At 48.0% G+C, this 25,482-nt stretch overlaps 1 protein-coding gene across 2 annotated transcripts; it reads right to left on the bottom strand.

The window, feature by feature from the left end:
* Positions 1-1,440: 1,440 nt before the first annotated feature.
* LOC125430824 (cytochrome P450 2F5-like) lies at positions 1,441-25,043 on the bottom strand. Of its 2 annotated transcripts, XM_048493073.1 has the most exons (10): positions 24,648-25,043; positions 19,259-19,421; positions 18,513-18,662; positions 18,016-18,176; positions 8,622-8,798; positions 7,670-7,747; positions 7,102-7,243; positions 5,811-5,998; positions 4,235-4,376; positions 1,441-1,804 (listed from the first exon to the last, which is right to left on the bottom strand). In XM_048493073.1, exons 1-10 carry the CDS (start codon positions 24,840-24,842, stop codon positions 1,623-1,625), a joined length of 1,578 nt encoding a protein of 525 aa, XP_048349030.1. In that variant the 5' UTR covers positions 24,843-25,043; the 3' UTR covers positions 1,441-1,622. The 2 variants fall into 2 exon arrangements, with proteins under 2 accessions (XP_048349030.1, XP_048349031.1); XM_048493074.1 differs by lacking the exon at positions 7,670-7,747.
* Between the last annotated feature and the right edge of the window lie 439 nt (positions 25,044-25,482).

Here is a 25,482-nt window from a genome sequence, read left to right as displayed (position 1 = left end):
AAATTGCCCCACCTCACCCAGTGTTAATAGTCCTGGTGAGCTGCCCCCCCTCCCCCCCGCATCGGGGTTTGTTTAAACTGAGCTATTGCTCGACATGCCCCATGCTGGAGGGGAGAAGGCAGCAGTTTTCTCGTCAGAGCACACGTGGTATTTGGTTGCTGTGTGAACGAAGCACATCTGAGGAATTGGTGCCCTCCCAGCTTAATGCAGAGCAGCTGCCTCCCCTCCCCTCCCCTCCCAGCGTGCATCAAGGTGACACGCTTCAAGTCTCACTTGCACTCTCTTCTTTCAGCCCGCTGCGTCCTGTGCTGAGTGGGATTTCAAAGGCAGGGAGGGATGCCGGAACTGAACAGCCCACCAGGTGGCTCCACTGGGCCAACTTGCAAAAGCATTCATGATGTGGGGACTGCCTTATACGGCACTGTTGTTCTGCCTCTTCGGTTCCCTGATAAGCAGAGAACAGGGAACTCACACTGTGTTCATCTGGGGGGAGGAATGAAGCGTCTCGCTTGGCTGGCTGTGTCCCCGGGCTTCTGCCTAGTCTGATGCCAGCCCTGTCCAACTGGCTTGTGAAGCATTTATGAGGAAGTGTTTTCCCCTCGCCATTTCCAAAACACAACCAGCTGATACAGAGTTGCGTTTCAACACATTTTCTTTAGGCAGGTGTTGTCACGAAGTCATGGCCTTCCTGTTTCTGTGCGGGCAGCTTCAGCTTCTTATTGGAGAGACTCTCGACAGCCACCCTCTTCCCCTTCCCCTCTTCCCTTTGCACGTTGCCTGTCACGTGGCACGGCTCAGATGGCTACAGGGGTTGTGCAATCCAGAATCACGATGCTGTGCCAAATTCACTGGTGAACTAGCGTCCGGTGGAAGGCTTGTGGGGGGTTTTGCCACCCAAAGTGTGCAATACTCGGAGGGGGGGGCCTTAGGGATCCTCTCTCATCACCTGCTGACAACTGCATTGCAGAAGCGAGAGGAATTGTGAGGCAAGGTCTCATCTGGTTGCGGGGGGGACAGGAGAGTCTTCAGAAGTGGAATTCAGTGCCTCAGAGAGTGGTGGAGTCTCCTTTGGAGGTTTTTAAAGAGAGGCTGGATGAACAAGTGTCAGGAGTGCTTTGATTGTGTGTTCCTGCGTGGCCCTTGGTGGCCCTTGGGGTCTCTTCCAACTCTGTGATTCTGTCACCTGCACACTGGCCCTTTTTGCCCTCCCTTACTGGTCCAAGCTAGTGTGGTCTTGTCAGGTCTTTCAGAAGCTCAGCAGGGCCAGCCTTGATTTGTATTTGGACCAAAAAACACTGAGGAAGTCCAGGGTTGCTGTGCAGAGGCAGGGAAGGGTAAATCATATCTGCTTGTCTTGAAAACCCTTCTGGGGCCACCACAAGTTAGCTGCAGCTTGATGGCCCTTTCCACCCTCACCCATGAAAATCACCATAAACCAAGTAGGAAATGCAGAGTGTATTATGCAGCGGGAGAGGAACTGGCCATCTCCCTGCAGTGGAAATGGGACCTTTTCCAAAGTGTGGATTGTTCACAGCCCTGGTTGTCATTGGAGGTGGCCAAAATAGTCCCTTCTGCCCACTGTCCAACTTGGGATGGGTCTGGTGACAAGCAGGTGGGCGGGGCTAGCGAGGGAGGACCTGGAACTGGAAAGCGGGTGGGATGTTGCCCAGGCCAGTGCACTGGGGGGCCAGGTCGATCTCGGCAGGGGGGACCAGTGGCTGTAATGTGAAGTGTTGGAGGAGAGTAGTGAGGAAGAGGAAGATCTCCATGCGGGCCAAGCCGGCTCCCAAGCAGATGCGCTTCCCTGTGGGTGAGGAAGGGACAAAGCATATAGGCCTCTGCCAGAGCTCTGGCCCCCCCAATAGTTGGCACTAATTTCGGAGCATTCCAAGTGCCACAAGTGCAACTCCTGCCAGGCTCACCCTGGGAACCAGCAAGAAGTCGCATCTGTCATGTTTGAAAGTAGCATCCTGCTCTGGCCGCAGAGGGCACCTTTTGTGCATCTCTCCTGGAGAGGCTGCCTGCCAGACTGGCCAAAAAACGCCTCGCTAGAGACTTTCTTCCCTGCATATCAGACTAGGCATTGGGAGCCCCAGGTGAGAATCCGTGCTCGGCCACAGAAGCTGGCTGGGTCGTCTTGGCCCTCCTGCCCCCCTCAGCCTAACCCACCTCACAGGTTTTTGTGAGGACAAAGTGGAGATGAGTGCCGTGGAATCCGCTTTGAGTCCCCGCTGGAGAAAAAGGCCGGGTATAAATGAAGAGGAAACAAAAACAGAAGGGAGGACACCTGAACAGCAAGAACAAGCGGAACAAGCTACCAGAGGTCTGAAAAATAATTATTAAAAAATTCCAAATGCCAAAAAGTAACTGTGTGTATATCAAAAATTGCAAGATGTGATGGAAAACACACAAAAAAATATTTTGACAATTACAAAAATGCAAGAATATTATAATGTGTACTCACAGATGGACTTTTGGGTAGGAACCATAGTGACTGTCTTTTGAAGTTTGACCCTACACTTCATGAATTTGTCCTTCATTTTCTAGCTTCTACATTGACCTGTGCAAGAGATCACTGACTGATGAAGCTTGAGACAGGAATGTAGCCACCATCCTGGGTGTTTTCTCCAGATTTTAAAATGTTTTACAGAACTGCCATACTGAAATTGTACACAGCACCTGCCCGGGGATGGGGCTGCCTCCCAGCACCTGGCAGCCTGTTCCACCCCACCCTCCAGTGATCCAGGAACACCCCACAACTGACAGCCCCACTCCTAGACTCACCACAGGGAGCAGGGGCCTCCAGGAAGCCAGCAGTAGGAAGGAACAGCAGAGGAATGGCAGGAGTGCCTCAGCAATTCTGGGGAACAGGGTGGAGGCAGATGGAGGCAAGCTGCCATCAGCAATCCATAGCAGCCTTAGAGCGTGGGGTAGGGCTGGCACAACCCCAGCTGGGCTATAATCAAGGCCAGGAAGGCTGAAGAGCCAGTCTCAGGTCAGCAGGGCAAGACAGACCACTAGGAGGCTGGAGCAGGGAGCTACCAGGAGGGACAGAACCTCCTGAGAGGGATAAAAGGGAGGAGGCTGGTGTGGTGCAGCAGTTCAAGAAGAAGAAGAGTTTGGATTTATATCCCCCCTTTCTCTCCTGCAGGAGACTCAAAGGGGCTTACAATCTCCTTGCCCTTCCCCCCTCACAACAGACACCCTGTGAGGTAGGTGGGGCTGAGAGAGCTCCAAAAAGCTGTGACTAGCCCAAGGTCACCCAGCTGGCGTGTGTGGGGGTGCACAGGCTAATATGAATGCCCCAGAGAAGCCTCCGTAGCTCAGGTGGCAGAGCTGGGAATCAAACCCGGTTCCTCCAGATTAGATACATGAGCTCTTAACCTCCTACGCCACTGCTGCTCCAAGCTTGCAGGAGTGCTGTTAACTACTTGACAAAAGTAAACAGCTTATGAACAGAAGCCAGAATCGAGTCCTGTTTGTTCCAGAAGGATAGCTGAGCTCCCGAGAGGCCAAGGTGGCCTACTCTGCAGGGGTGGCTGGCAGAGGGGGCACTCACAGTATTTCTATTGAAATTGTTAGTTACAACTGGCTTGTAAACCTTTTGATAATGTTTCCAATTGTTGCCCTTTTGACTTGTGACTCTATTATGATATAACCTGGTATGTTGGTAACCGTAATTTTTTGTATTTTCTATGATGTTTTGCAATTTTTGAATTATACATGCACATATATACATATGTATATATGCCTTTTGGTATTTGGATGCTTCTATAATAATTTTTCAGACCTTTGGTACTTTGTTCTCCTTGAGGTATAAATGAGGCAGATGAATAAACAATTCTTGGTCCCATCCTTGGGCATGTGACATTTGCAGACAGGTGGGCAAATTCAGCCACATCTCCTGCCTGCTCTTTCTTGCCCCAGTGTTTGTGGGGGTGGGGCGGGGGGGACGGGGTTAGGCTAAAAACCAATTCTCTTTATGCAGGTTCAGAATGGGGAACATCCTCCCTTTTAAGGTGGTGTGGGTTTTCCGGGTTATATGGCCCTGTTTCAGTAGCATTTTCTCCTGACTTTTCGCCTACATCTGTGGCTGGCATCTTCAGAGGAAGATCCTCTGAAATGTCAGGAGAAAATGCTACTGGAACACGGCCGTACAACCCGGAAAACCCATTAACACCCTAGTGATTCCTGCCACGAAAGCCTTTGATAATACATCTTCCTTCCTCCTTACCTGGGGCAAAGGGCATGAAGGCCTCTTTGCTTCTGAAGGCCTTCCTTTCATCCAGGAAATTGGCTGGGTTGAAGGAATTCGGATCCTTGAACTGGGATGGGTCATAGTGCACCGAACTCAGCAGTGGGATCACATTGGTGCCCTGTTTTATTGGGGGGTGGGGGGGGGAAGCGGGGAATACTCATGGTCATACATTTGGAAGCAAAAGTCAGAGACATAACATGCAGTTGGTAGGAGAACAAGCTCCACTCCCCCAAAGGAGGAGGAGCTCTTGAATCATCTGCAACACCCAACAGAAAAACAAGCTAGAAAAAGCAATATTTGTACTTCAGTCCATTAGGAGAAACTCAATAAAAAGGACCCTCAAGAGCCTAAGTCCAAGGTCTGTCTCCCGCTGGTTCCCAGTCTGGTTTTGGGATCACTCTGGCCTCAGGTGCCCAAGCAGGGGTCCTTTGCCAGGAAAGTGGGAGTGAGTCCCTGCTGCTTGACTCCAGGAGAACTTCACACTGCCCCTGAAGCTTGGTGGCCCTATTCTGGGAATCTGCCTCTAGGCATCCGGGCTAGACTACTATAATACTACATGTTGAACAGTACTGAGCCCTCTTGCACAGCTTCTGCAGTCATGACGGCCCTAACCGGGACAGAACAAATGATGCCGTTGCCCAGCCGCTGCCTTTGCTTCCAGGCCGTGGGCAGCCCTCAGCGGCCAAGCTCTGGCCAGGGCACCCAGAAGTCACCTCTGACCCCATCAGCTGTCTGAGCTGAGCGGTCCTGCAGAGCCACCCACAGCTGAAGGAAGGTGTGTGGGATTTGCAGCTGCTGCCCCCCCACCCCACCCCAAAAAACTTTGGACCAGAGCCCTCCCTCTCATAAGGTTACCCCAGTGGTCCCTGGGACAAGACCAGCTCCCCCCACACAAACCTCACAGGAGCCAGCAAGGAGGATGGGGGAGAGTGGGGCTTGGAAGGTGCCGTGGCGCCAGGCTGGCTCGTGATGCAGCACCCCGCCCCCCCACCAGGCTCAGCGGCAGGCGGCTTGGGCAGGCGCTGTGGCGATAGGCCGGCCCCTGGCCTCCCTGAAGGGGGGGGATGGGAGCTGACCTACAGCTGGGGTGGACAGCTCAGCTGGGAAGCAGCACCCCAGAATGGGGGGAACAGCTGGGCGCTGGCTGGGTCCCCCCATGTGGCTGAACAGCGTGGGCCTGGGGACATGGGATACCCCTGCGTAACCCTGACTGTGCCTCTGCACACTGCTTCTACTTCAGAAGGCCTTTGGCTCAAAGGGCATTTGTTGGGCTCCCCATTATGCTGCTACCAGTTTGAGGGTTGCCCAAGCAGCCCATTCCTGGGCAGCTGTTTAGCTGCCAGCAAAACAGGCCTAGGCAGCCTTCCTTTGCCACCCTTGGCTTCGAGGATCTTCTGAGACAAAGGGGTGAGGAGGCAGAGGCTGCTTCAGCAGCGAAAGGTTGCGCTTGTGTGCCACAGCTGCTACAGTGCAGCGAGCATCTTCCTTGTGTGACCACAGCCTCAGAGGGAGAGGAAACTGGGGCAGCGAATGCTGGCCATGGGCTGCCTACCTTGGGAAGCAGGAAATCCCTGAAGGGTGTGTCCCGAGTGACGGCACGAGGCAGCCCCATGGGCAAGATGGAGATGAAGCGCTGGATTTCGTAGATGACTGCATCTGTGTATGGCATGAGCTTGCGGTCAGCCAGGCAGGGGGGCCGCTCGGACCCAATTACTTGGTCCATCTCCTGGTAAACTTGAGCTGAAGACAGACGAGAGGGATGGAGCGTGAGTGCCCACCTTGAGTGCAGTGGGGTGATGTTGAATTACTGGCAGGGTTACCAGTTGATCTCCAGGCTGCCAAGGCCAGCTCCTCTAAAGGGGGTGGTTGCATCACACGCCTGCTCGAGCCCCGCCCCTCCGCCCTTTCCAGCACTGCCCCCAAATCTCTGCACATTTCCCCACTGACTAGAAGGCCCCTCCCCCACAAGGGCTCTTGTGGGCCACAGGCAGAACCCCAACCAGGTGCTGAAAGAACAGCAGGCGACAACCCTGCAGGGCTACAGCTGGGGGGGGGGGGCTTTCAGAACACACCTGCTGTGAGCCAGTCCTGGTGTAGTGGTTAATAGCCTTAGATTCTAATCTGGAGAGCAGGGTTTGTTTTCTCACTCCTCCACATGAAGCCTGCTGGGCCAGTCACAGTTCTCTCTGAACTCTCTCAGCCCCACCTACCTCACAGCATGACAGTTGTGGGAAAAGGAAGGGAAGATGAATGTAAGCTGTTTGGAGACTCCTTCAGGTAGAGCAAAGCAGGGTATAAAAGCTCTTCCTCTTCTGTGGAGTTGAGTGGGGGCTGGGCTTCCATAAAGCATTTCTGGACAAACCGGGGAGGGAGTGGAGCGTCAGGCCTCCTTTCTGTGGGTTATACTCTGAATTTTCCTGCTCGCTCGCTCGCTCGCAGTCTGCCAGGTGCACTATCTGCTTTCCCTGATGCTGGTCTCTGGAGGCCACGTTCTCAAAACTAATTCTTGCTCACTGGCTGGATGGGAGGGGGAAGTGGAAAGAATCCCTCTATGATTGACAGCTCTGCCAAAGCTGACAGGGCTGCCTTGAAACTGTTTCTGACCTGACTTATGCCTACAATAAAGAAACCTTCGTGATCCTACAAGTGTCTTTGTTGTCTGGTCAAGGGAGTCGGTCTCAGCCAGTGGCCCCATTGGCAAAACCATTCTTTGCTTGCACCGAGTTTGCAGGGGGACTCTCATTCAGGCAGGAATTGTATTTCAGCCTTGGGGGGCCCAGCAGACCTTGACCTCCATTTCCCACTGGGCAGAATAAAATGGGGCGGTACATGCAGCCACTCGCCTGCCACTTCAGGGTACTTCATCAGAATCAGAAAGCTGTAACGCAGGGTCGTGCTGGTGGTCTCTGTACCCCCAAAGAACAGGTTGTGGGTGGTCATCACCAGGGTTTCCATGTGGAAATAGCTCAACGGGTCTTGTTTCTCCTGCAGAGGGCAAGAGTTGAGGCCACTCAGAAAGGGAAGGCTCAGCCCCTGCTCCTATCCTGGATTGGAGACAGTGTTCTCTTCTCAAGGGCCAAAAGTTCCAGATCCCCCCCCATCTTGAGTTCATGGGGCAGGGAGCTGCTTGCTGGAGGCCAAACCCCACCTGTGGCTGTCAGGCCTCTTGCTTACGTGCTTCACAGCTCCTGCTAATAACCCTTCAATCTCTTTCACAGGGTCAGCTGCTATATGCATAATTTGGGGGCAGTCTGTTGTTGCCTTTGGGGCGGGAGGCTGGCGACCGTGATCTCACACAGCTGCAGTCATGTGCCCCTGCCCGACTCTCGGCTGGGCTTGCCGCTTCACTTGGGCCTCCCCTGCATTCCTTCCCTCCGTAGTGCCAGCCAACCAGAAGCAAACATTACTAACCTCCCTGCTTTTCCCACCAGCTGGGCGGGGGCGGCTGAAGCTGAACCTCTGTCCCCTTTTGTCTTTCTTCCAATCTGGCTATGAAAAGCAGAGCACCGTGCCTCGCAACAGACTTCCAATGCAGGCGACCATTCTCAATATCAGAGTCCGGTTAATGTCTACAGACAGGCAGCCTTATAGTGGCCAGCTGCCACTTGTCCCCACTGCAAACACCCTGATTTCTTTCCAAATTCATGATAGCTTCCCAGTTTTTCTTCCTCTCCAGACCAGGCTGGAGGAAGCACCATCTGAAGAGGGAAGCTGGGCGGAGGAGTTCTTGTGGATGGCCCTCAACGCCGCCTGCCATGCTGCATTTGGAGCTACCAATCTTCTCTCTGTAGTTTTTTAAGTGGTCTGTTTAAACTGACAGCCCTTTAACTCACACGGACTCTGTCCATCAGGCAGCACATGGCTCTGGGGTCATGCCCCCCCCCCCCCCCAGCTCCTCTTACTGTTAAGAAACTCTTGTTCCAAAACAGCTACACTTGTGGGATGCTCAGCCTTCTGGCACCAGGTCACATTCTCAAGCCAAGCCCCGCCCCAAAATGACTGCTTGAAACCACTCAGTAAGGAGGGCGCAGAAGCACAGCGAGTTTGGATCGATCCCAGTCATCAGTGGCAGGAGAAGGGCCTGGCATCTATGCAGGGGTTCAGCTTGCACCTGGCTGGCAATGGAGCAGGTATGTGCAGGGTCTCCCTGTGTTTCATCTTGGCTGAAAATTGGGCTGTGCTCTTCACCTTGTATCTTTTATGTTTTGACATGAATTGGGTTTGTTTTCAACTGATCTGAACCTTTGGGATGAGTGAGATGTCCTTTTGTTAATCTACCGCTGCAGCTAACCACCCTGAGCAGATACAGGAATTGCATGTCGGGTTTCCTGACTAGGGCAGAGTTGCTGCACCTTCAAAGTACCTGCTCCATGCGGATCAGGAAGCAGTCGATGAAGTCTCGTGGGGCAGTCGGATCCAGGGTTTCTTGGTGTCTGTGAATGCGCTCAGCAATGAACTGCTTCAGTTTCTCAAAGTTGCGGAAAATCTGCTGATGGGGCCCCGGCAGGAGGTCCATGAGTCGGGGGAAAATGTTGTAGAGCTGGGAAAGGGAAACAGGAGTATAAATGGGTGGGGGTGGGTGAGAGGGAGGGAGGGAGATTTTTTGTTTTGTGGCCAAGTGTTCCAAAAGTTCCCCCCAGATTTTCACATACACACACCTCTCACACCCTGACACAAGGATGTAGGTAAGGGGGGGGGGTTCTCGGGTTCAAGCCCCCCATTGCATGTCTGAAGCTCCGCCCGTTTGTGGTTTATTTGTATTTTTAGTGTGTTTTTTTGCTTTTGGCCTGCAGGGGGCACAGTTTTTAGGCTAGCAGTACCAAAAGTTCAGGGATTTGTTGGGAGACTCTCTTGATGATACTACCCAGGTTTGGTGAGGTTTAGTTCAGGGGGTCCAAAGTTATGGACTCCCAAAATGGGTGCCCCATCTCCCATTGTTTCCAATGGGAGCTAATAGAAGATGGGGGCTACACCTTTGAGGGTCCATAACTTTGGACCCCCTGAACCAAACTTCACCAAACCTGGGTGGTATCATTAGGAGAGTCTCCCAACAAATCCCTGAAATTTTGGTGCTGCTAGCTTAACAATTGCACCCCTGACTGCAGGCACCCCACAAATTTCCCCAGATTCTTCTTTTAAATCCACCCCCTTCGGCATGGATTTAAAGGGAGAATCTGAGGTCCCCAGTTTAAACGTTGAAAGCGATGCTGTTTCAGGGTGGGGGAGAATCCACCCCCAAAACAGCATCACTTTCAATGTTGTTTTAACTGGGGACCCCAGATTTTCCCTTGAAGGTGGATTTAAAAGGAGAATTTGGGCTCTCTAGTTTTTTTTTTTTTTAATTTTATTGTATAGTAGAGTTATATAAGAGATACATGCTATGGTTTTAATCAGACTATACATTTCCCCCTTTTCTCCCTCCCCCCTCCCTCCTCCCTTCTTCTTTTCCTTCTTATTCAAGCAAGCAGCAGAAAGTTCATTCTTTGTATCCTTTGTTCCCATTTTTCTTCGTTAAATCCGGTTTCTCTCATCCATTTCTCAAAAATTAACCAAATCTTCATAATGTCTCTTAGTTTTTCTTGCCATAACATATTTTTGACATCATCTCAAAAATTTCTAACTGTATTTGTTCCCAAACATATTCCAACCATTTTGAGATTGTCTATTTCCCTTTTTTTATATTTCCATCCTAAATGCTTAACATCACCATGTGTGTGCAGCTCTTAATCATAATTCTTTGTATGCATATTGGTCCATGGAACTTCTATTCCATCTCTTTTTTATCTCTTCAATTAGACTCCTACCATTACCATAAATCATTGTTTAAATCAATTTTAATTTTTTGCTAATTTTTTCTGTGTATACTTTCCAAAAATATTTTTTCCCAAAACTTTTTAACCTCCTCTTACATTCTAATCCACATGTGGGTGTAGTATGGGCTCCCCAAAGTTCACCAAATGCCAAACATCTTTGGGCAGTGCAATAAAACCCTTAATCATATAGGCTTAGGCTGTGATTAGGGGTTCTGTATACCTCATTTAAAAATTTATCTTTCTCTCCTAGTTCTGCATATTTTTCTATCATTCCTATCTTGTTTGCTATCTATAATTCTTTTCTATTTTTCATTTTCAAAAGTTCTTCCTTTTCTCCCATTTCTGTTTTCTAACGTTCTCACGCCATAAATCCCTTTATCTTCCACTCATCATATATATATAGCACTTTGATCCCTTGGAATGTGATTTTTTCACATGACTTTTTTCAGCCATTGTATCATAATACATTCACCTTTTATTGACTCATAATTCTTTTAATCTTTCCTGCTTAAATTCCTCTTAATCACTCAACCACATTCTCCTTCCCTCCCATACTTTCTCTCTCATATAAATTTTGTAAATGGAATAACTTCTCGCCTTTCTTTAACTAAACTCAACCACTTCTCAGTATCCTCCTCTTTCCTCTTCAAATGTTTTATAGCTTTTCCTCTGCCCTCATTTCCACACTGACTTCCTCATCACACCTCTCAAGCCATGCAGTGCACTGCCGTGGGTCCAGGATGCCAGGCATCCATTTAGTCCTCCCTCCTATTTTCTCCCATATTTCCCATGGTTTACCCTTTCTTTTGGACCTATTATTTTCACTTTTGTTTTACTTATAGTCATTTATATAAATTCCATATTTACCTATACCTTCATTTACTTCATTTTCAAACTTTAATCATGTCTCTATGTTATCATCTTTTATATCCATTAAACTTTTTATCTGGAATGCCTCAAAATATTCCTGCATTTTCAGTATTCCCCATCCCAAGAGGTTTTTTGTCATGTATACTACTTTATTCATTACTCTTGCTTTTTTTTCAAACACCCATGCTTTCAATTTCCTATCCCATTCCTCAAATTGTTTTTTACTGATCTCTAAGTAAATGTTCTAAATAAATAGAACATTTTAGGCATTATACACATCTTCAATGCTTTAATTTTCCCCGTTATGGATAAGGATTTTGTCTCCCAATCTTTAATTTGTTTTTGTATTTTCTTCCATCTTTCAGCATAATTATAATTAAATATCTTTTCCATTCTGTGAGTTATTATACCTAAATATTTAATCTTCTTCATTAACTTTTTATCAAACTGTTTTTTCCCAATATTAACTCCCAATATTTCCGTTTTATCCATGTTGACAACCAACCCTGAATATTTTTAAAAATCTTCCAGAATTATTTTCAACCTCTCCTCCTACATTAGGTATCTTCTGGCTATTGGTTAGAAAGTTGAGTTACGCATAATATGTTTTCATCTGGCAAACAAATTTATTCTTAGTTCTTCTTGATCTCAATTTTTATAACCTTTTTTTTTTTATTCCTTCCATTGTTTCTAATTCCTGCTCAGCTAGGAAAACCTCCATTGCCATTACAAACAGGGACGAGAGACAATGGGCAACCCTGTTTAACTCCTCTTAATATACAATGTTTACCACGCCTGACACAGACCTTTTCTATATATTTTACTCTTATCCTATAAGTGCTCTCTCCCATTTTTTTATATAACCTTCCTTTAGTAATTCTTATAAACTCCTACACCAAATCCAAAATTACGATATAAGGTATTTAAAAAAGGTAATTCCTTCATATGTCTCTCACTGTGTCAAAATGCCTTTATATACATCCAGCGTATTTATCATTGCATTACTTTTTAGTCTCTTCAAAACATTTCTCTATTGGATGGCTTTCTATTCTCTCCCTTTTACAAAACCCATATTGATCTTGTGCTATTACAAGCCTGTTTTGGAAGCATATTTTATTCTGTTTGACAATATTTTTTGCAAAATATTTTGTATAATCTTGATTTAGTAAGTTTCTTATTGGCCTATATGACTTCCTGCACATAATTCACATTCCTACCTTGGCTTCTTCATAAACTGTTATTATTCCTCCGCCTTCCTCCATGACCTCTTGGAACTCTCTGACTCAATTTCTAGAATTTTATTAAACAATATTTGAAGCTCTGGAACTAAAAATCTTCTGCCATCAGCTTTTTATAATATCTCAGCTGTGGAACCTGTCCATCTCCTCTGGGATTTCCATTTTTTCCAGCTCTTTAATAACCTTTGTTATTTTCCTCCTTCGTGTTATTGGTTCTTTCTATATATTCCCTTTCTTCTGTGGAAATAGTTTTATCTCATTTTCTCATCATAACTTTTTTATTTTGTTCATAAACTTCAAATAATTATTAAGTTGATAAAACTCAATTTTTTCCTTATTAATTTATTATCCATTATCTGGGCTGGATTTTTTTCTTTTCATTTATTAACATTCTTCACTCTTTTGGGCTCCTTTCTCGCAAGACGGGAAGGCTATTAATAGCCTTTCCCAAGGGATGGCAAAAAACGCCGCCCCAGGGGAGCTGCTTGGCACAGGGGCTCCCTTGAAGAGCAGCACGGAGCCACTGAAAGCCTCGCACCTTCGGCTTCCCCAGCCGGTTTACAGAAAACGGGCGTGCTTCGAAAGGCTGCTGCTGTTCGTGATGGCAGCAGCTCTCAAAGGCGCCTCCTCCCTCCCACAGCACGGTTTCCCACGCAGCCGCCCAGCGCATCGCTGCCAGGCGGCCTAGACGCCCCCGCCCTGCCCCGCGACGCTGTGTGTGGTCGCTGCAGAGGCAGGGGAGTGCAGGTAGCCCTCAGGCTTCCTCGGGATTTCTGCAGCTACGGATGACAGCCGCAGAGAAAGGAGTGGTAGGTCAACCCGGCGCGCACAGCGCCTCCACAGCTTCTTTTCCTCGGGTTTCTTGGGACCGTTTGCATGACCCAACCCCAATGGTTGCCGTGCGGAAATGGCCTTTGTTTCTCTTTCCTTTTCTGCAAATAATTGGCTAGTCTTTTGAGTTTATATTAGCCCTTTGAAACTGATTTTTGACCCAAATATCTTTTTTCCATAAATCCATTTGATCTATTTCCCCTATCTTTAATTGTAGTTGTCTTATTTCGTTTTTAATCTTTTCATCATATTTAGCATGGAGTTTGAGTCTTCGCTGTTTAATTTCTTCTACTAAATTAATCCTTTCACTGTTTATTCCTTTTTTCCATCTAACTTCTCTGGCCAGGCAATATCCTCTAACTACGGCTTTTGAGGCATCCCATAACACGTCCTCTGTCACTGATTCATTGTTTTCTAGGAAATAATATTTTATCTTTTCTAATAAGTCTCTCCTTTCATTTTCACCTTTCCATATCATATTATATCTCCATCTATACTGCTTTTCCTCTCCTTTCATCCTGAACGTGGCTACCAGTGGGGCATGGTCTGAAATCCATTTTTTATGAGTTTCTATATCAACACACTGTATATTACTTAAATTCTTTCTAAAAACATAGTCTATGTATGTAAATTGGGGTTTGGGGTGAAATGGATTTTAACTGTTATTTGAATGATGGACACTGCCCTGAGCCCTTCAGGGAAGGGCGGTATAGAAATTTAATAAAATAAATAAATAAATAAGTTGTTTATGTCTGTTAGAAAAATAGGTTGGCTGATGAGGTTTATTCAGTTCATTAAACATATTTACAATATTCCATTTTCTTAACATGTCATGTTCTCTTCAATCCATATTACAGTCTCCCATTATTAATGTATCTCCTGAAAATAAATCCTGCAGTTTCTTAAACTTTTTTTCCATGAACTGTTTCTGTCTTTTATTAGGTACATATACATTCATCAATGTCATCTGAAAGCCATGAATCTATACTTTAATTATCATCAATCTCCGGGCTCTCCAGTTTAAACACCATTGAAAGTGATGGTTTGTGGGTGGATTCCAGCATCACAGCGGCCGCCCATGGGGTGGGGGTGGCGCAAAACTCAGATTTTGCACCGGGCTCCATTTTACCTAGCTATGTCTCTGCCCAGAGGGGAGAGCAAAAGGGGCAGCTGACTGCCGGCTGGGAGCCCAGCTGGTATGGGGGCAGAAGAGGGCAGGGCAGGGGAGTCTGCCGTCCCTGTCCTCAGAGAGCTGCCTTTATAAGCACTGAGGAAGGGGGCAGGGCTTGGAAAGGCGTGTCCATGCCCCCAGGGGTGGGCGGGGGCGTGGCCCCACCCTCTGAACCCCCCCATAAAAAAACTATACCTACATCTCTGCTCTGACATTTCCCATTCCTGTTTAAGTGATCCTTTTGATCAATAAATTCATCAAAGTCAATGAAAGGGTGAATAATAATTCTCGATTTCAGTGAATTAAATTTAGACTGACAGGAAGATTACTGCATTATTTTCATATAGTAGCTGGAGATGCATTAAGAATTCATTAGCAGTTTCAATATGTTCCATTAGATGTTCTATTAAATATGGAAATACCCAAATTGCCACACCCCCACCATGCCACTGTGAACCCTGAATCTTGACATGCATTTGGCCAAAACTTAAGAAGACATAAGAAAATAAGAAAGAGCCTGCTGGATCAGACCAGAGTCCATCTAGTCCAGCACTCTGCTACTTGCAGTGGCCCACCAGGTGCCTTTGGGAGCTCACATGCAGGAGGTGAAAGGAATGGCCTTCTGCTGCTGCTCCTGAGCACCTGGTCTGCTAAGGCATTTGCAACCTCAGATCAAGAAGGATCAAGATTGGTAGCCAGAGATCGACTTCTCCATAAATCTGTCCAAGCCCCTTTTTAAAGCTATCCAGGTTAGTGGCTATCACCACCTCCTGCATATTCCAAACACCAGCATATTCCAAAGTCACCTCAATCACAAGTTGCTTGAAGAAGTAGTTTCCTTTTTATTAGTCCTAATTCTTCCCCCCAGTACATTTTCAATGGATGCCCCCTGGTTCTAGCATTAGAGAGAAAGAGAGAAAAAATTCTATCTCTGTCAACATTTTCTATATCCCATGCATAATTTTTACAGACTTCAATCATATCCCCCCCTCACAGATGCTCCTCTCCAAAACTAAAGAGTCCCAAACGCTCATCAGCCTCTCTCCTCATAAGGAAGGGGCAATCCAGTCCCTCAATCATCCTCGCTGGCTCTTCTCTTGCACTTTTCTTTTCTATCTCTTCTTCCACTAATATCATTTTTTAGAGGATGTGGCTGACCAGAACTGGAACAACAGTATCTAAGTCCATCTGTAAGCGTCACACCATCTGCTTTATATATAAGGGCATGACAATCCTTGCAGTTTTATTACCAATTTCTTTCCTAATTAGCCCCAGTTTGCCTTTTTCACAGCTGCCATGCATTGAGTTGACATTCCCATGGAACTATCAACTAAAACGCCCAAATCCCTTTCCTGGTCTGTGACTGATAGGCACTGGACCCCTTTGTAGTGTGTGTATGCAAAGTTTGGATCCTTTTTTGTCCCATAAATGTGCATCACTTTACATTTGCTGCTACATTGAACTGCATTTTTGCCATTTCTAGCTAGCCCACTCACCTCCAATTCTCCTATCAAGGTCCGCTTGGAGCTCTTTGCAATCCTTTATGCCTTTCTCAGCCCTACATAATTTGGTATCATCTGCAAACTTGGCCACCATGCTACCTAACTCCTACTTCCAGGTCATCATTTATGAATAGGTTTAAAGAGCACCTCCTGGTCCCAAAACGGATCCTTGGGGACACTACACCTCCCTACATCTCTTCATTGTAGAGAATTTCCCATTTACACCCACCCTTTTGCTTCCTTTTCGCTTCTCACAACCAGTTTTTAAAATCCATAGGGAGGACTTCTCCTCTCTTATTCCCTTCATTGCTGAGTTTTCTCAACAGTCTCTGGTAGAGGAATTTTTTTATTTGTCAAAAGCCTTTGGAAATCCAAGTAGACACATGTCCACTGGTTCCCCTCTTTGGTATTCCATACATGCCTGTTTACACCCCCTCAAAGAACTCTAGTAAGTTCTTCAGTAAGACAGGACTTGCCTCTGCAAAAAAGCCATGCGTTGACTCTTTCTCAGCAGGTCTTGCTTCTCTCATACACATGTTTTGTAATTTTTATCTTTTAGTGATAGATTCTACTACATTTACATTTCAGGAACAGATGTCAAACTGACTGGCTCTGTAATTTCCCGGGTCCCCCCAGATCCTTTTCTTAAAATTGGTGTGACATTAATTAATCTTCCAGTCTCTTCAGGGATGAAGCCTGATTTCAGGGATAAGCTGCATATTAAAGTGAGAAGATCAGCAATTTCATGCTTTGAGCCTCTTTAAGAACTCTTGGGTGAATGCAATCTGGGCCAACAGGATTTGGTAGCATTTAGTTTATCAACAATGGCTGCCAGAACTTCTTTCCTTGTCTACCACTACTCTTCAAGCTATTTCCTCTGGATTCACTCCTAAGAAGTTTCTTGGTTCAGGGTGCAGGAATTTTCCTTCACTTCCTCTTGGGTGAAGACAGAGTGCAAAGAATTCATTCAGCTTTCCTCTGCAATCCTCCCCTGCCATCTTTTAAAGCACACCCTTTGTTCCTTTTCTCGGTCATTCCTAACAGGCTCTACCGCTTCCCTATAGCTGGAGCTTCTCCTTACTTCCTTTGATACTAACTTGAAGAATCTTTGTTTGTTGCTGGTCTTGATGTGTTCACAGCCATGCTGCCTCGGATGAATCCTTTTTGCCTCTCTTACAGCTAACGCTTCTCTTTTGCCACCATTTGTGTTCCCTCTCATATTCTTCATCAGTCAAACTGGACTTTCATTTTCGAAGACATTTTCTTTTTTCTGATAATTTCCTCCACCTCTCTTGTTAACCATGGTGGCTTTCTTTTGGACTGGGTGCTGCCTTTGCTAACCCACGGAACACATTCCAGCTGAGCTTTTATTACTGTGTTTTTAAATAACCTCCAAGCATCTTGGACAGTTTTGACTCTCTTGATTTTCCCTTTCAGTTTCCTGCGTACTATCCCCCTCATCTTTGAGAAATTTCCCTTTCTGAAGGCGAATGTAACTACATTAGTAGTTGTCACTTGTTCGCATGCAGAGATACTGAATCTGACAGTATTGTGGTCGCTGTTCCCTATCAGCTCAACAACACTGACTTCCTGCACCAGGTCCTGGGTCCCACATAAAATTAGATCTAGGATCGCCTCTCCCCTGGTTGGTTCCACAACCATCTGCTCTAAGCCACAGTCATTTAGCATATCCAGGAATGCTCTCTCCTTACTATGACCTGAACATGCATTTTTCCAGTTTATATGGGGATAGTTAAAATCACCCATTACCACTACATTTTTGTTTTTGTTGGCCTCTCTAATTTCTTTTTCCATCTCAGAATCCTCTTGTGCACTTTGGTCAGGGGGACGATAATATATTCCTAATATTAAACTGTCCTTCACACCTGGTATTGATATCCACAGTGATTCTGTAGGGGAACCAGCTCCCCTTGCATTGTCTATTTTATGTGACACTGTGCTCTCTTTTATGTAAAGGGCAACTCCACCCCCAATGCGCCCTGTCCTATCCTTCCTGTAGAGCCTGTAACCTGGCATAACAGCATCCCACTGGTTCTTCAGCCTTGATACCCCTCCCCCCATTTGGATCTGATGCTGCACAAGTTTCTGTGGTGAGGCAGGATCAGGAGGGGAGGGGTGACCAAATGCATCATGTAAAACCTCCCATAAAACTCTCTACACAGGGATTCCCCACCCAACCTGACGCTATGGCTCTCAGTTCAAACCCTCTCCTGACCACAGGTGGATCCTTCTCACCTGCCAACATATATAAGCCCCCTTTCAGGTATGCACCCCCTCCACCCCCAGGCTTGTTCCCCCCGCCCCCAATTACCTCCCCCCAAAAGGAGCTCATGATCTTGAAGTTCTCGTTGAAGTGATCCAGCAGGGTCAAGAAGGCAGAGTCTTGGTAGTCAAAGCGATTGCCAAAAACCACAGCGCAAATGACGTTGGAGACGGCACGGCAAACCAGGTTGATGGGGTTAAAAGGAGCCCCTGTGAGAGAAGAGTAGACAGGATATGGAGAGCGGTTTCTAGGGACTGCAGGAGTGGCCCCCACCTGGTGTTGTGAAGTCATTTGGGCCAATGCTGCCCTCACATAGAAGAAGAGGTGGGTGCTGCTGGCCCTCCCCGTCAAGCTAGTTACCCTCCTGGACACAGAGGTGGTTTTCTATAAGAAGGGAGATTCTGGCAGAGGCAGCTCCTGAGGCCAAAGAGAGGAGCTGCCGGCCTCAGTTCCGCTGGGCCTTCTGGTGTTGAAGACTGCCCTCCTGGACCAGTGGCCACCCTGCCTGCCTGTCAGCCCACCCCAACATCCTGCCAGGACCGTACCACCGGTTTTCCGGAACTCTTGCACCAGGCACTGGGCCTCTTTTTGGATCCGTTCCTCGATGCTGCTTTTTCCCATCCCAAAATTCTTCAGAGTTTGCAGGGCAAAGCGGCGCAGGACCTTCCACTTTTCCCCATTGGAGAAGGCAATGCCTATGGGGGAGGAGAAGAAGAGTTTGGATTTATATCCCCCCTTCTCTCCTGTAAGGAGACTAAAAGGGGCCGACAATCTCCTTTCCCTTCCCCCCCCCCCACAACAAACACCCTGTGAGGTGGATGGGGCTGAAAGAGCTCTGAAGAACTGTGACTAGCCCAATGTCACCCAGCTGGCGTGTGTTGCAGTGCACAAGCTAATCTGGTTCCCCAGATAAGCCTACACAGCTCAAGTGGCAGAGCAGGGAATCATACCTGGTTCCCCAGATTAGAGTGCACCTGCTCTTAATCACTACACCATGCTGGAACAGCAAGAAGGAGGAAGCAGCCCTCCAGTAGCCATGGGACACGGAGGACTGGCACTTCTTCCTTTGCCATGTTTCCACCTATGGACACTCAAGGTGACGGGCAACCTCGTGCCTAAACCTTCCCTGGGGAGACCCTCCTGGTGGCCCTGCCACAAGGCACTGGGGCACTTCCTGTGTGTGTGTTAATGGGCATTCTGGGGCTGTCCTGTGGGCCCTGATTCAGCCCTCCTGTGACAATGCCCATGTTTCAGCCAGCAGTGCCTCGGGGTGGAGGGATGGCCCTCTTACCATTGCCCTGAGTGAAGCGATAGAAGACAGGGAAGTCTCCCCGGTCACTGAAATCATCTGCTTGGTCCACCAAGGCCTCCTTCACTGCTTGGTAGCCGCAAAGGACCACGCAGGGCAGAGAGCTGAGGTGGATGGTGTAGACGGGGCCGTATCTCTGGCTGAGCTGGGTGGAGAAAAATGAAGTATTAGTTGGGATTGAACACATCTTCAGCCTAACCAATCAGTCCAAAGGTAACCCTGATGAGACAGCTGATTTTTTTTACAATGTTAATTATTTTGCAACTGAGTGTCCCATAAATCTTCCTTTTCTCACAGAGTCAGGGATGCAACTTATGAAATTCAGGTGTGCACAGTGGAGCCAAATGAAGAATGGGGCCAGGGTGGCTCAGCAACACCCAGAAAACCCCCAAGTCCAGCCCCTGGCTTCTGCAGTTAAAGAGATGAGATGAAAGACCCCCCACCTGAGACCCCAGGGAGCCTCTGCCAGTCTGAGCAGGCGATGGGCTGCCATGGTCTGATTTTGGTAGGCACCATATTAAAGAATGAAGCCTGGTGGATCCGCCCTCCCCCCAAAACAGCATCACTTTCAATGTTGCTTCAACTAGGGAACCCTGGGTGTGTTCAGATTTGTGAGTTGGGGCATGTTCTATAATGTGATGGTCCACCCTGAAACAGCATCACTTTTAATGTTGTCCAGACTAGAGAGCCCAGATTCTCCTTTCAAATCCACCTTAAAGGGAGAATCTGGGCTCCCCAGTTTAAACAACATTGAAAATGATGCTGTTTCAGGGTAGATTCACCACCCCCACCCACCACCCAAACAGCATCACTTTCAATGTTGGTTGTTGTGGGTTTTCCGGGCTGCATGACCGTAGTCTGGTAGATCTTGCCCCTAATGTTTCACCTGCATCTGTGGCTGGCATCTTCAGAGAGGTATCACAGAGAGAAGTCTGTTATACACTGTGTCCAGACTTCTCTTATAACAAACTTCTATCTGTGATACACCTCTGAAGACTGGCTGGCAACAACTTGAATACTATATTATAATTAAATACAAATGCACATTTTTATATCTCCAGACAACGTGGTATTATGTATATTTTTCAAAATTCTTATATACTAATCACTATCTAACAAGACTATATAACAAATTATTCCTAGATGAATTCTAAATTAATTTTCTGTAATACTGGTACCTTCCAGTTATAAAGATTTCTAAACATACATAAAGGTAATAACAGTTCATGAATGCCCAAACTGGGCTATGTAGAGGAGTTAGCACCTCCCCAGTAGTCAATATAAATCTCGGAGAACAAGCTGGGGTATATGCTGTCACGCCCACTGTCTGGAGCCACTGTCAAATAATAGTTCAAAAGTATCTTCAGTAAATAGTCGAAATGGCTTTCTTCCAAATGAATAAGCAGCAAAACCAACGTCTTAATTAAGGCTCACAATTTTGTGAATAGTTTCATATCACAATTGAAAAAATATCATGCGGCATCTTGTAACGTGCTCACAGTTTATGAATGAAATCATTCGCGTATATGCGTTTTCGAACGTATTCTTCTTCAAAGTACAATGTCTTTTTTTCTTAATTCTATAATTGCCATAATGAAGTCATCTGAGAATATAATGGAATATATTTTACAGTTTTACAGCCTGACATCAATTCTACTGTCAATAAAAGTTTTTTTAGATAACATATTTTCTTTTTAACATTATACAGTTATGTATGTTTAAACAATAAATTTACTCATAAATTTTGTTAATACATGTATACATGGATACTCTTAACATTATTATATTCTGTACTCATACTTACAAATCTTTCTAAGCTTTCTCATGCTTCAATGGCTACGGTAAATGCTTTACAGCTGTAGCCTTCCTACTGCTCCGATTCTCTACAGGTGTGATGAGGAGAAAAGCGTTCAACAATTAAAGATGACTGCTAAAATCCAACTCTCTGTTGAGACCCAAAATATGGCTTTGGAATCTGAAGATAAATTGTGATTAGAGTTGCACATGCGGTGCAAGGTCTCCTGGGAACCGTAGTTCCTCAGGCAGTTTTTCCCCTGAACTGTAAAGAGGCCGCTTTTTTCAGCCTCAAAAAGTACTACAAAAAGAAAAGGAACGTAGGTAAGTGTGGGAAGGGGGTTGGAGTGTGTGTGTGTGCTGCGGGGGGGCACCGCGGGGGGGGGGTTCGTGGGGAAAGGGGGAGGGGCCAGGGGGAGATTTTGCGCCCCCAGGCATGCGCCCAGTGCACGACGCACCCCCCGCCCCCTTGGCCCTCCGCCACTGGACATTATGAAGATATGGTCAACTTTTGAGAACTGGATGAGAGAAGCCGGATTTAACAAAGAAATATGGGAGAAAAGAATACGAATGAACTTTCTGCTGCTTGATTGAATAAACGAGAAAGAAGAAGGGGGAGGGAGAAAAAGGGAGAAATGTATAGTTTGATTAAATGCATTGTAAGTATCTGTTACATAATTATACTATACAATAAAAATTTGTTAAAAAAGAAATCTTTATAACTGGAAGGTACCAGTATTACAGAAAATTAATTTAGAATTCATATTGGAATAATTTGTTATATAGTCTTGTTAGATGGTGATTAGTATATAAGAATTTTGAAAAATATACATAATACCACATTGTATGGAGATACAAAATGTGCATTTATATTTAATTATAATATAGTATTCAAGTTATTGCCAGCCAGTGTACTACGCGTTTCTTGTTTCCATTGTCCATCATTTCTATTGAGCGTAGATTAACATAATGCATATCTTCTTTTAGTAATATGCTAAGATGGTGCTTAGCCAAATAAATTTTACTCCAGTCAGGGACTATGCCTCTGTATTTACCAATGGTTAAACAGATTTTATTGGGTAAAGAATAAAGTTAAGGTTGCATGTGCTACTACTGCTGTCTGGTCTGCTTCTTCTGATGTGGGTTTTGAGGCTTGTGCTCTCATTAATAGGAGTGGTCTTGATGGGACTAGTCTGAGGCTTGCTTTGAGCTGTTAAATGGTCTTCAGTGGGTTCTTGCTTTTTTGGCGTCCATTATTGCATTCATCTTTCTGCCTTCATTTCAACAAAGTTTAAGCCTCATTATATATGTATTCAACTGTCCCTCTACTTCTAAGAGAGATCAATAAGAAGCTAACTACCCTCCGTCTTCGCTCTGTCGTCTGATAGCATAATATTACTGGCTGCACTCCCAGTTGCAGTAATTGGTGCATTCTGCTCATTTGTAGTTTTACTAGTAGACATTCCTGTTTCAATTTCTTCTGATAAGCTTTCAAGGGAGTTTTCATCTCCCACCACTGATTCATTATCAGCTAACGCCTCATAACGATTTGCTATTGGGATTTGGAAAAAGTCCCGTATTTTAGGTTGTTTAGAAATGGGAGGAGAGGTCTCATCTTTCTCTCTGGTCCGTTTTTTACTCCCCATTTTAAGTGAGCTGTTCTTCACAAGAGGCGTAGAAATTTAGGAAGTTATAAATAGCTGATAAGAAAAGAAAATAACAAGCCTTATCGGAGCTAGTTTTCGCGCTGCCGCTCCCAGGACGCCGGAACCGGAACCGCGTTTCTTGTTGTATACCTAGTATTACGTAGTACACATTTCTTTGTCTTTACACCTCTGAAGATGCCAGCCATAGATGCAGGTGAACAATTAGGGACAAGATCTACCAGACCACGGTCACGCAGCCCGGAAAACCCACAACGACCAGTTGAATCCCTCTGTGAAAGCCTTTGACAATACTTTCAATTTTTTTGTAATTTAGGGAGCCCAGATTCTCCCTTTAAATCCATGCGGGGGGGGGGGGGGGGGGGGGATTTAAAGGGAGAATCTGGGGGAAATTGAAGGGTGCTTGTCAGGGGAGCAATGTTTAAGTTAGCAGTACCAAAATTTCAGGCTACTTTCAGGAGACTCTCCTGATGATATCACACAGGTTTGGTGAAGTTCGGTTCATGGGGTCCAAAGTTATGGACCCTCAAAAGGGTAGCCCCATCTACTATTAGCTCCCATTGAAAACAATGGGGAATGGGGGCACCCCCTTTGGGGGTCCATAAGTTTGGACCCCCCACCAAACCAGGCTGGTATCATTAGGAGTGTTGGCTGAGAGTAGCCTGAAATTTTGGTGTCACTAGCTAGCCTAAAAACCGCGCCCCCTGCTGGCCGACAGAGTAAAAAACACCCAAAAGTTTTAAAATATATTTTCGATTTTGGTGCACCCTGCAGACGTGGCCGGTGCATCGTGCATCCCCCGCCCCCTGGAAGGGTGGGCTCTGCAAGGACAAAGACAGCATGTGGGGGAGGCGGGGAAATAGTTTGTGTCTTATCAAGAAGGGAGAAGAGTTTGGATTTATATCCCCCCTTTCTCAAAGGGGCTGACAATCTCCTTTCCCTTCCTCCCCCCCCCCCCCAACAAACACCCTGTGAGGTAGGTGGGGCTGAGATAGCTCCAAAGAACTGTGACTCACCCAAGGTCACCCAGCTGGCATGTGTGTTGGAGTGCACAGACTAATCTAGTTCCCCAGATAAGCCTCCACAGTTCAAGTGGCAGAGCCAGGAATCAGAGCCGGTTATCCAGATTAGAGTGCACCTGCTCTTTAACCACTACACCATGCTGGCTCTCAAGAGTTCGTGTTTCATGTGTGAGCAAAGGGCCTCAAGATCCGGGAGTTTTAGCCGGCAGCGCTCCTCTCCTCGCAGAGCTCAATCAGCCAAACAGCCCTCCTGAGCACGTGCAGAGAGACATTCCCTCCAAGCCCTGCTCTCCCTGAGTCAGGCACCCGGTCTCGTCGAGGCCTCGGGGCGCCTCCGCCAGTGGGCGCAGAACGGCGAAGCCAACGGGGCTCGGGGGGCAACTTTGTGTTCCGCCACGCCGCTGGGGCGGCCTCAGGATCAGCAGCTGCCTGCCCGGGCTGGACGAGGCGGGGCGCCCGGGGGGGGGGGGGGGGCCGAAGCGCCAGGCGGGCACTCCCCTGTTGCGGCCCGGCAGGTGCTCCGCGAGGCAGCCGGTGGGCACCGCCGCAGCTCCCCCGCCCCGCCCGCCCGCCACTTCTCGCTCTGCCTCCGCCGCCGCCGCCGCCGCCGCCAAACTCCCCCAGCGAGACCGCTCGGCTTCACCTGGGCGAGGCAGCCGGCGCAAAGAGCCCGGGCCCTCCGCGGGGCTGCCAGGCGGCTGGAGCGAAGGGGCGCTCGACGGCGCGGACCTCTGCGGGCGGGCGGGGTCTCCAGGCCGCCCCTGGCGCCGCCGGAGCCCCGCGGCCCAACGGCGAGGCAGGCGGGCACAGGTGCGCTCGCTGTTGCTGGCCCGCCGTGGCCTTGAGCGGAGCCCGGGCGGGCGGGCGGGCGGGCGGGCGGGGGCCGCTCACCTTCTCCAGCGAGCGGTGCATGGCGCGGGGGTCCAGCTGCAGGAGGTTGCCCAGGAGCGGCAGGGGAGGCGGGCCAGGCGGCAGCCGCCCCCTCCCGTGCCTGGCCCCGGCCAGCAGCCACAGCACGCCCGAGAGGCAGCAGCCGGCCAGCAGCAGGGCCAGGCCCAACGCGGAGGGGGCTCCGCTCAGCTCCATGGCGGGCGGGCGGGCGGCGGGAGACTGACTGCCTCGGCCCGCGCCGCGCTTATATCTCTCTGGGCCCCGCCCCCGCCGCCGCTCCGGCTCGCCTGTCCGAGGGCCGGGCTCCAAAAGAAACCCCGGAGAGGCTGCCTGGACCCTGCAGAAGCCCCGATGCCCACAAGCAACGGGGCTGGGCTGGGCAGGTGCGTTTGCAAGGGCCCTGCAGGCCTTTCCACACCCGGGACCCGGGTGTGGGCAGCTGCCGCCGGGGACGCATAAGGGGGGGGGGGAGGGGGCGGTACTTTCTGAAGCCTCCTGCCCGTCCCAGCCCCCCTTCTCTTTCTGAATGTAAGACAATGCAGCCTCTTGCCCATTCGGTCTGGGGGGGTCCCGTCCGGAAGAGACCAGCAGGATTTTCTAGAGTCTAATCTCGCTTGGTGACACACACACACCCCCCACCCCCAAATGCAAGGACTTGGCCAAGGGAGCCTTAGATCCTCCACAGCTTGTGCTTTGTAAGCTGCTGCTGGAGTTGAATCTGGCTCTGAGGATCAAAGTTCTGCGCTCATCCTGGCTATTCACAGAGCCAGGATCCAACCCAAAGCCATGCCGAGAAACTGGTCCACCACATGCAGACTGGAGCACTGCAGTCTAC

This window comes from Sphaerodactylus townsendi, linkage group LG04 (assembly GCF_021028975.2).
Source record: "Sphaerodactylus townsendi isolate TG3544 linkage group LG04, MPM_Stown_v2.3, whole genome shotgun sequence".
Classification (NCBI taxonomy): Eukaryota; Metazoa; Chordata; class Lepidosauria; order Squamata; family Sphaerodactylidae; genus Sphaerodactylus; species Sphaerodactylus townsendi.
This window is presented reverse-complemented; position numbering and strand designations above follow the sequence as displayed.